At 65.8% G+C, this 10,564-nt stretch overlaps 1 protein-coding gene across 3 annotated transcripts; it reads right to left on the reverse strand.

The window, feature by feature from the left end:
- Window positions 1-5,977: 5,977 nt before the first annotated feature.
- On the reverse strand, window positions 5,978-9,400 carry GJA4 (gap junction protein alpha 4). 3 transcript variants are annotated; one of them, XM_030039871.2, is made up of 2 exons: window positions 9,291-9,400; window positions 5,978-8,315 (listed from the first exon to the last, which is right to left on the reverse strand). In XM_030039871.2, the coding sequence occupies exon 2, from the start codon at window positions 8,292-8,294 to the stop codon at window positions 7,263-7,265; it is 1,032 nt and encodes a 343-aa protein (XP_029895731.1). In that variant the 5' UTR covers window positions 8,295-8,315; window positions 9,291-9,400; the 3' UTR covers window positions 5,978-7,262. The 3 variants fall into 3 exon arrangements, with proteins under 3 accessions (XP_029895731.1, XP_029895733.1, XP_029895732.1); XM_030039873.2 differs by lacking the exon at window positions 9,291-9,400 and adding an exon at window positions 8,972-9,010; XM_030039872.2 differs by lacking the exon at window positions 9,291-9,400 and adding an exon at window positions 8,857-8,951.
- Between the last annotated feature and the right edge of the window lie 1,164 nt (window positions 9,401-10,564).

Consider the following 10,564-nt stretch of genomic DNA (forward strand, 5'->3'; position numbering starts at 1 on the left):
AGGACCAAACCCTGGTGAGAACTGCCTGAGCAGGGCCAGCCGGTAACCGTGCCGCCGCTCACTGCCGGCAGCATGCCAGGGCCGTAGCCGGGGTTATCGCTGCCTCCCGGCTTGTTTTTTCCCCTGGTGCCTGAGCGAGGCCTCGCTGCTGCCCCGGTCCGGCCTTCCCCTCCCGGGGACGATAAATCTGTCGTGCCTGGTGCGAAGCCCTGAGGTCAGCAGCCAGTTCAGCGTTTCACATCGCTCTGTCCCGCTTCCTCGGGGCCAGCTTCTGCCCCGCTGACAGCTTTACTGTTGTCGCTGCCCGGCTGTGTTTATGTCCCAACCTGCTGTCCTCGGGCTGGATCACTGCCCTCTGGCCAGGCTGACGGCCCGGCACTGCCGGGAACTCGCAGGCCTTTGCCGTTGTGGTGTGTGAGCGCAGCTGAGGCTGGGTTAGAAGGTGCAGGAGGAGTCTTGGGTCAAGGCAAAGGCTGTCCCAGCCCTGCCCCACTGCTGCCTCCCACGCTGGGGCTCACAGCACCTTTCGTGTCATCACCCTGGTCCCCCTGACAGGCCGGCACTGTCCCCTGAGCTAGCCCCTGCCCTTGGCCTCTTGCTTTCCCAGCCTGGCTGTGGGGTGATGCTGGGCGACGGCTGGTCCCTATTGTGCACCAGGGTGGGAACAGTCCCGTCCCTTCCCCCAGCCGGGACCAGCCAGACCCAGCTCGGAAATGTCTTCTGAAATGCCTTTGTTCACCCCGCGACGGAGTGGCTCCCCCGGCTGTTTATAGCCCATTGATCTGCCTGTTCCCAGGGCCGACTGGGCACAATCGGGCTTTGTCGGGGCCTCACTGCCCTGTTTCCTCCCCTGGGCCCACACCGTGTCGGTCGGGGGGGCTGCTCCGGCATGGTGCTGGAGCAATGCCCTCGGGAAGGACTGAGCCCCAGTGGTGGCTGCACAGGCACCAACAGCACCTGGCTGGGCAGCCCCAGCCCCTGCCCTGCTCCAGCCACGGCTGCCTTGCTGGTCCCACCATGTTTCCAGTTGGTTTCCGTGTGTCTGGGGACTCTTGTCCGTCCCCACAGCAGATGCTGGTGTTGCTGCAGGGCCATGGTTCCCCACAGGCGCTGGGGAAGGGGTGAAGCTGCTTCCCAAAGACCGGTCACAGTGCGGGAAAGTGCCGCTTTTCTCCTATAACTCTCGGTGCTGTAAACCCACCCTTCCTCCCATTGAATCCCAACAATGTGCTGCCTGGGAAGTGCCGGCTGTACAAGAATAGGAGCCGGCAAGCACTCAGGGCTGGGGTGAGCAGCCACGGTGGCTCACGAAGAGTGAGAGGAAGCTTTGTTGAATAAACCATTACGGCAAAAAACTGGCTTCCCGAGCTTGCACACAACTGCCCGAGCGCAAGTCCTTGGTCTGGCCCAGCGCGTTTGTAATCCAGCTGTTCCCAGCATGGCACAGCCGGGCGCTGCAGCAGGAGTGTGGCAAGGAGCCATGCCAGCGGAATGTCCGGGGCCCTGCAAGGCGGAGGGGGGGAGCCTGTCCCCAGGCAGGGAGTCCCGTGTCTGGTCTGGAGGCTGGTGTTTTGCAGGCGAGCATCCTCCCGGGGCTTGCCTGGCTTCGGAGAAGTCCCTGCGGCCGCGGCCATCTGCGGCTGCTCTGTGCCACAGGGCAGGGATCGAATCCGGCAGCTGCAGAAGTGCTGCCTGTCTCTGCCCAGCACGTGGTGGCCGTGCCCTCGGCTTGGTGGGGGCAAACTGGCTGCAGTGCTCTTGGCATTGCCTTGCTGCTCCCTCCCTGCGGGCTCCGAGGGTGGCTGCGGCTCCCGGGCTGACCCTCTGCCCTGCCTAGGGTCGGGTTTGCTCCCGGGGGTCCATCACGAACAGCTTGTGAGAGGAGCAGGTGGTGGTTTCTGGAGGCAGGATGCAGGGAGCGAGCCGGGGCTGTGTGTTGGGGGGGGGGGCAAGCTGTGCCCCAGCTCACTGGGGGTTGGCCCAGGGGACTGGGACAGCTGCTGTGCAGGCAGGGACAGTGAGAGCCCCCCCCCCACCCCGGCCGCTCGGCACAGCTCGGCACACCTGGACGGCTGCAGCGGACGTCCGGTTAGATCAGAGCAGGGATGCACCAGCTGCACGGGGCGATGGACGCTGTGACCCTGTGCTGGCACAAGAGCTGCTCGGAGCTATCGGTCCCTTTCCCGCAAGGCCCTGAGCGACGATGCTTTGGGGAGGAGAGGGAGCTGGGGACCACAGGGACTCCTGGTCCTGTGTCCCGTTCTGGAGCAGCACAGTCACCCTGGACACCCAGCACCCGCGCACAGTGCGGGGTCCCTGCAGCCCCAGGGACATGGAGGGTCCTCACCCCAGCTGCACTGGAGAGCAAACGGTGCATCCCCCCCGCCCCGGGTGCATCCCCCACAGCCCCTGGGGATGTCTGCTCCCTCCCCTGCCCGGGCCAGCCGAGGCTGTTTTCCCAGGGTCTCGTTTTGCCCTTTCCCCGAGTGCAGCCGAGTCCTTTCCCAGCCTCCCTGTCTCGCTTGCCTCTTCCTGCCACGGCCCCATGGCGCAGGCGCACCATGTCATGTCCAACGGCTCCTTTCTGCCACCAGCAAAAACCCTGAAGTGCTATGGGAGAGGAGCAAATCCGCTCTGCACTGAGACGCATTCCTCGAGGCCTGGCCAGGGACAGCTACAGTGGGACGTGTTCCCTTCCCACTCGGCATTGCCTCTTGCAGCCGCAGCTCATGGCTGACTCCCCATCCCCAGGGCCACCGCAGCTCCTTGCTTTTAGACCACATCAACCTCCCCATGCCAGGAGAAGCCCCCGGCTATGCAGGCAGCAGCCCCTGCCCTCCTGGTGCTCCATTGGGATGATGCCCTGAGTTGCTGGCGGGTGCAGGACCCATCCTGGGATGGGCATGGGGTGCCGGCCGCCGCAGTCCCGTTGCCTCCGCACAAGGAAGCGGCCGGAGGGGACCGACAATGTCAGGATGCGGGAAGTCGTCGGGGCTATTGAGCGCGTTTCCTCCTGCCTGCGGTTCTCACACGGGGCCGCATTGTCTGCCGTGCCCGCGCGTGGAGGGCTAAATATAACCCCGCGCTGGGGATGGGCCGGGGGAGGAAAGGAACTCTTCGGGGTTTGCTTTTCCTTCATCGTGCACTGTTGGCAGCGGCGCTGAGAAGGGCAAGATTGTACCTGGTTTGGTTATTGCCTCGATGGTGGGTCCTGCGGGCATGGGGTGCTGGGGTTCAGGGGCCCAGGAGGTTGCTCCTGCCTGACCCTGCTCCCCCCGAGGGGCTGCGGGAAATGGGGGCACTGGTAAACTGCAGGCAGAGCCCTGGGCACGGACAGGGACCCAGGGGGACGGGGGCTGTGCTGTTGTCCCGGCTGGCATCCCCCTGCCCAGCCCTCTGCCCTTCCTCCCCTCTCAGCTGCGCTTTTGCTCCCGCCACAGCTCTTCCTGCGAGCAGGTCGGATTTAGACACTTGCTATTTTCTGTACGCTGGGAAAGCTTAAAAATAAACTCCTTGGTGCTCGGCCAGCGCCTTGGGCAGAGCCTTGCAGGCAGGACACGCTGCGGCAGCCCTCATGGCTCCTTTCCCCCAGCCCAGGGCAGGATAGTGCAGGTGGAGCCCAGCACGGACTGGTCCTAACTGGGAGGAGGGCAGGAATCTCCCTCCAAACCCATGGCTGTGGGGCAGTCACTGGCGCAAGCTCCTGGGGGCTGCATTAGACCTATGGCCCCAGCAGGAATTGGGGTCCCAGGACTGTCAGAGCTGCCCCAAAGCCTTTCCTGACTCAGGGGGTGCTCCAAGTGGCCACCCCCCCGCCCCAGCATTCTCCTGAACTGCTGGTGAGCAGCCGAGGGGGTGCACGGTGCTGCTGGCCATGCACCCAAGGGAGACCCCACACCTGTACACCCCCAGCCTCAGGCTGTTGGCGGTCAGGTGCGCATCCGTCTGTCTGTCCACCTCTCTCCCTCTTCCTTTTGCTCCTTCGGCCACGCCACATCCCTCTTTGGACACTCGTGTTCTTCCAGGAGCTGAGGATGCGGGAGCAGCCCCACGGTGCTGCCTGCACCCTGCTGAGCAAGGCAGCCTGGCTCCTGCACCACGGCACAGTGCAGGCAGGCAGCTCTCTCCCCCCCCAGATAGTTCTGGAGGGCTGCGGCTGTGCCTTGGGTTGGGATAAAGCCCACAAGGCTCTTAGGTGAGGGGTACAAAAGCTGCCCCCCCCCCCCCAAACTCCCAGCGCGGGGGGTCACAGCCTGTGAGTGGCCATGGGAACAGTCCCGTGGTGCTCCCACCCCATGGCGATGCCCAGGGCTCTCCGCCTTCCCGGCTGGGCAGCTGCGGTGGGTCCCGGTGCCTGCGCATCCTGGCACACACTCGGGGCTCTGCTTGCTGCCCGTTATCCCAGAGCTGGACCCGGAGCTGGGTCTTGGGGGTGCCCATGGGGAGCCCCTCACCGCAGCCCCCAGGCTGCCCGTGCCACCGCAGGGCTCAGCTTCATGGTACAGGGCCGGGTGTTGTGGGAGCAAGTGCCATTCCCAGAAAGGGACCGGAGGGGCCTGTTTACTCAGGAGGGAGCGCGGAGGTGTGAGAAAGGCCATACGTGTCCGTCCGGCCACTATCTGTCCCCACGCTGTGCCAAAGGGCTTCACCGGGCCAGCCCGCGCCCTTATCAGCTGCAAACTTTTATTTGCCTAAGGGCCTCCTGCCCGCCTTCTGGGGGGCTGCTGCCAGCACCGGCCCCCGCTGCCACCCCCTCCGCGGCCCCGCCGCGCAGGTGAACCCCTCGCTGTTGTTGTTGGCGTGTGCCGCGGGCAGGTCCCGGCGGCGTGGGGGTCACGCCGGCCGCCCCCGAGCCGCCTTGTCACAACACGGGAACAATAGCGGGACGTGGAGCTGTGTTTGCTCAGCGCCCGCGGCCGGGCACCGCGTCCAGGCAAGGGGGCTCTTCGGCCGTCTTGTTTACCACCTTGCAGGGCCGTTCGGAAAAGCGTGATGCTCCCCCGGCGCCAACAAAAATATCAGCCCAGGAGAGGGGAGGCGAGCGGGGGAGCGCTGCCGGCGGGTAAACACACCGCACGGCTGCACCGTTACCTTTCACACGGGCATTTCCTCCTGGCCGAGCGCGCCAGCCTGCTCTCCCCAGAAAGCCACAGCGCTTCAGGGCTTTGCAGCTCTGCTGATGCCCGGTGAGCACTGGGCTGTGGTCCCCCATTGCACTGGGGTTCCCCGGGGGGGGTCCCCACTGGGTAACAGTGAGAGCAGGGTAGGGTCCCTCCGGAGATGGTGGGAGCAGGGCAGCGTCCCTCCAGAGGGGATCTGCCCCAGCATCCTCATGGAGGGCGCAGGCGAGGGCTGACAGCGTGCACCCCAGACCCCCACCCCAGGGGATTTTTGCCCCCCCCATCCCCAGCAGGGAGGGGAGCCAAGGGCAGGCTCAGCCGCCAGCCCAGGCTCTGCCCCAAGGGCAGCACAGGCGGGTGCCTCCCTCTTCACTTCCTCCAGTGGCCGATGGCAGCGATATCACCCCGTATCACCCATATTTCATTTTCTCCAGGGTATTTTTAGCCTGTCCCACCCTTGCTGAAGAGGCCCTCGGCCGAGAGCAGGTTCTGCTCCGGGCTGGCTTGGCTGTACAAACTAAACAACAGCCCCAGCCGCATTGTGTGCCTTTATCTGCTGCTCATTTCCACCTATTATGCAGCCACGAGCAGCTCCACAGCTTCCACTGGGTTTATCTGCAGCAGAGCCGGGACATGAGGAGAGGGGCCGAGTCCTGCTTTGGGTCACCCAGAGCCTGCACCAGCCCTGGGCCAAGGCTGGGCTCAAGGGGACAGGACACTATAGCAGGGAGGTTTGTGCCTTCAGGGGGTGAGTGGCACCAGCAGCACAACTGGAGCTCAGAGGGTGCCCGTGCTCCCCTTCAGCCCAGCCCCATCGCCCATGGGGCAGCAGCTTCCTTCTCCCTCGGCCCCAAACCCTTACCCACCCTCCCCAAGGCAGATGCATGAAGCACAGTCACACCACACTTCACTTTTTTCTTTCATCCGACTTTATTCAACAAGATGCAACACTGAGTCTGCCAAGGGGGGAAGGAAACAGCATTGAGGAATAATGTCTGCATTCCACACTTGTGCCTGGGTCACGCAGGACCCACAGCCCCTCAGTAATGGCAGGACCTCCCCCTTTCACAGCACCAGTGGGCTGGGGAAGTTGGGGCAACTGCTCTCGCTGTGGCAGTTCGTTCTTCCACACACACCCCTCCCCAGCACCTCAGCCCACAGCAGGAGAGGACTAGTGCAAAGTAATAAAACCAATAACCCCCCAAACCAGCAGTTGCTAGGCTAATTCTTCCCCCAGAACCATAGGGCTGGAGGGTGCGTGACCCAGGCTGGACACAGCTCCCCAAATCCCCCGCACGACTGCACCTTTAAGGCAGAAAGCTCCATACTCAGGCCAGCAGGTTAAAAATAACTTAGAGACACACACCACATGGGAAAGGATCCAGGGCCAGGAGGCGGGGGGGGGGGCTTCGCACTCCCAGGGCACCGGAGCGGTGACCCTGCAGCCATCGGGATCAGCCGGTCACCGCAGAGCCCCGACTGAGATCTGCCGCTGGCTTAATCCCCCCGCCATGCCCTGCAGGGAAGGGGCAGCTCCTGCGGCAAACCCCAGGCAGGAGCCGCTGGCCCCGTTGGCTCCCTGCCGGGGTCAGAGGAACAGGACAGGGCTGGTGGCCAGGACCCATCAGCCCAGCTCCCCCCCAGCCCTCCCGGGCTCAGCCCGTTCCATGTGGAGGCTGGAGGCGAGTGGCTTCCCACGGCCGCACGCCCGGCTCTCACGCCGGCGGGGGCTCCGGCAAGCTCCGGGGTCCGGCCGAGCTGCAGCTCCCGAGGGGCAGCAGCCTCCCGCCACGGCCCCGGGGACAGCCCGTTCCCAGCCGCGTGGCTCCAGAGATTTCTCCCTTTCCCACGGAGAGGCACGCGGGACGCGACATCCCGGGGAACTTTCCGCAGTTTCCTTCCTTGCAGGGTCTGTGGGGAAAACAGGAGAGAGCGAAGGCTCCGCTCCAGGGTGACACTCAGCCCCGCTCCCGAGCATCGCATCCCGGAGCAGGCAGGTCTCCGCGGGCACAGCCTCCGGAGCGGGGCCCGTCCGTACGGCACAGCACCAGGCAGGAGGCAGCTGCCTGCCTGCGGCCAGCACCTTTGCAGGCACGAGGGACCAAGGAAGGTCCCCTCGGCCGGCCGGGGCCAGCCCCGGCACTAGACATACTGCTTTTTGGAGGCTGAGCTCCCGGGCCGGCTGCATAGCTTCTCCTCTGGGGTGGGGGCTTCGGCAGCCCTGGGGGCATAGGGGTCCGACAGGGCCCTGCTGCCGCTGCCCAGTGCCAGGTTCTCCTCGTTGTGGAAGTTGGCCCAGTTCTGCTCGCTGGAGAGCTTGTTGTAGGCCTGGTAGGGCGGCGTGTGGCTCTCGGCCATGGGCAGGAAGGGGTAATGCTTGGGTGTGTAGGGACCCGAGACCATGTCATCGGCAAAGGCATCCCGGCTGGGGCCGGCCGGCCCCGACACCTTCTTGATGTTGCTAAGCAGGTTCTTGCAGCAGAGGTGGAAGAGCTCCAGGAGGTTCAGGATTAAGGAGATCAGGCCCATCACCAGCATGAAGATGATGAAGATGCTCTTCTCGGTAGGGCGGGAGATGAAGCAGTCTACCTGATGAGGGCAGGGGTCCCTCTTGCACACGTAGCGGGGCACCATGGAGAAGCCGTACAGATACCACTGGCCAACGAGGAAGCCAGCCTCAAAGATGCTTTTGCAGATCACACTGATGATGTACGTCCACATCAGCGCCCCTCGGATCTTGAGCCGCCCGTCCTCCGTCACGTAGATCTTGGACATCTTCTTCTCCACGGCCGCCAGGGCCTGCTCGATCTTCGGGTCCTTGCTGTGGATAGCCCGAAGCTCGCTCTCCTGTTGCTTCAGCTTCTCTTCCTTCCGGGAGAGATAGACAACGTGGCCAAGGTAAATCAGGGTTGGGGTGCTGACAAAGAGGAACTGGAGCACCCAGTAGCGGATGTGGGAGATGGGGAAGGCTTTGTCATAGCAGACATTGGTGCAGCCCGGCTGCTTGGTGTTGCACACGAAATCTGACTGCTCGTCCCCCCATACAGACTCCCCGGCCAAGCCCAGGATGAGGATGCGGAAGATGAAAAGCACGGTGAGCCAGATCTTCCCGATCACAGTCGAGTGCTCCTGGACTTGGTCCAGCAGTTTCTCCAGGAAACCCCAGTCGCCCATCTTCTAGGGAGCCTCGTGCCTCTGCCAATGGAAAAGGAAGGGGAGCCAAGTCAATTCTCTGTTTCCATACTAGAGAGCACAGGGCGGATGGGGCCACCTAAGCCCCATGCTTTCTTGGGACACGGCTGCTCTGCAGAGGGTCCCAGCAAACCCCCTGAGGAACATCCCACACCTGAGGGAGGGAGCCAGGCAGCATTTCTGAGCGCAGGAGTGCTCCTCCTGCACCCCGCTGCCCGGTGTGGAAACATGGGGCTCGGGGAGAAGAGGCAGCGCAGGGATTCACCTCCCTCCGCAGCACCCACGGCTCGTGGCTGTCCCGGCATCCCAGGACAGAGCCCGCAGCGAAGGGCTCACTGGCCAGCAGGTTTGGGGCTGCCTTGGGAGATCAGGGTCACGGCAGCCAGAGAGGGTGCACGGCGGGGGCTCGCAGGAGCAGCCCAGATTTGCCTCTCCTACAGCCCGCTGCCCCAGCTTTACCAAAGGAGAGAGCGGCAGGGTCGTGGCGAGGGGAGTACAGACCCCCGGGGTACAGCAGCCACCCCGACACCCATTCAGGGCTCACCCCAAACCGATGGGACAGTCTCCAGCCGGCTCCCTTGCTGCGGGGTGATGGCACTCCAGCACGTTCCCCCTCGCCCAGGGTTTTCCCCAGCCTGGGGACCCCCGAGACCACTCACCACACGCAGACCCGAGATGCCGGTCCGGGGACCCCTCAGCCTCACCCCCGGCCTGCCGGCGAGCCCAGCCCGCATCCCGCCCCACCGGAGCTCAGCCCCGCAGCCCAGCTGGGAGAGAGGAAGCGGCCGCAGCCCTGGCCACTAATTAACCTCTGCCAATTAAGCGGGCGGAGGTGCCAGCTGGGCCGTTAAAGGGACACCCAGCCGCGGTGGGGCGAGAGGGGTGTTCCGATGCGGGTGCTGTCCCCGCCGCTGTCCCCAAGCGGGGTGTCCCCGGGGAAGCCGCAGCCGCCGGGGGTCCCGGGGAGCCCTCACTCACCTCCGCCGCGCCGGGCACGTCCCGCCTGGCTCGGGCCGCGCTGGGTGTGAGCGGCCGGGCCGGACCGGGCGGCTTTGGCCGTGCGGGGCCCGGGGGAACCGGGGGAGGAGCGCGGGCAGGAAACCGGGGGCCGGGGCTTAGCGCCGTCCCGCAGGTGTGCGGGGCCGCCCCGTCCCGCTGCCCCCGGCCGAGGGGGCGGCCCGAGTGGGGGGGGGGGGGGGGTCCACGGAGCACCGCCCGCCCGGGACCCCCGGGGACGGCCGGGACCCCCCGGGACAGCCGGGACCCCCGTGAAGAGCGGGGGCCGTAGCCGGGGTGGGAAGCCCGGCTTTCCCTGCCCGCTCGTCCCCGGCTGCGGCTCCGCCACCGCTGAGCGGGAGAGGGACCCACCCGGGGGGGGTATAGGGACCCTGCCCACGCGTGGGACCCTGAGCAAGTCACCCCACTGCGCGCCCCTAAAACCGCCGCCCTTTTAGTGCCCGCACCGCGGGCGGCGGGGGGGGGGGGCAGCGGGGGAGACCGGGTCCGGGGCGAGATGCCCCGGGGGTGTGCGGTGGGGTGTCCCCGGGGATGCTCCGTCCCCTGCCCGCTCCGGCGCTCGGCGGGTCCCCCCGCGCCGCGCGTCCGTGCGGTGCGACGGGCGCTGGGTGGTGCTGGAGCCACACCGGAGCCCTGGAGCCACACCGGAGCCCTGGAGCCACACCGGAGCCCTGGAGCCACACCGGAGCCCGGCGCTGCCCCGGCCCCGCGTCCCCCGCCGGCTCCCGGGCCGAGCTGCACCGGGGATCCGGGGGCCGGGACCCGCCACCGGGTTTTAAGCGGAGCTTTGCTGTCGGGGGGGCTCAGACGGGCGGCAGCGGAGGCACCGCAGCTGGGGGGGGGGGGGCAGATGCTGATATTTTATGCAGAGGCTTAAGTCCTGCTGGCTTCGGGGGGGGTCGGGGGGCAAAACCCTTGTGTGTGTCCCCAGTCACTGTCCTGCAGCGGCCACGAAGGGCTGGCACGCTTGGCATGGGCTGCGTGGGGCCAGCCGGGGCCGGGGGGGTCTTGGGCTCTCGAAACCAGAAACTAGGCCAGTCCGCACACACAACTGGGAGCTGCCGCCTCTCCCGCACCGAGACGTGGCATTTCCTCCTCACAGACAGTGCCGGGGCTGAGCAGAGGGCAGAGCCGGAACAGCATTGTTATGTTTAATATCAAATAATTGCCGTGCTTCAGGTAACGCCCTCGTGCTGCCCAAGGCCGTGGCACCAGGGTGCTGCGGAGCCCGGTGC

This window comes from Aquila chrysaetos, chromosome 16 (assembly GCF_900496995.4).
Source record: "Aquila chrysaetos chrysaetos chromosome 16, bAquChr1.4, whole genome shotgun sequence".
NCBI classification, from domain to species: domain Eukaryota; kingdom Metazoa; phylum Chordata; class Aves; order Accipitriformes; family Accipitridae; genus Aquila; species Aquila chrysaetos.

Bases quoted from the DNA above. Each gene is read 5' to 3' on its own strand.
- GJA4 (XM_030039871.2), bottom strand. From the start codon at position 8,294: ATGGGCGACTGGGGTTTCCTGGAGAAACTGCTGGACCAAGTCCAGGAG.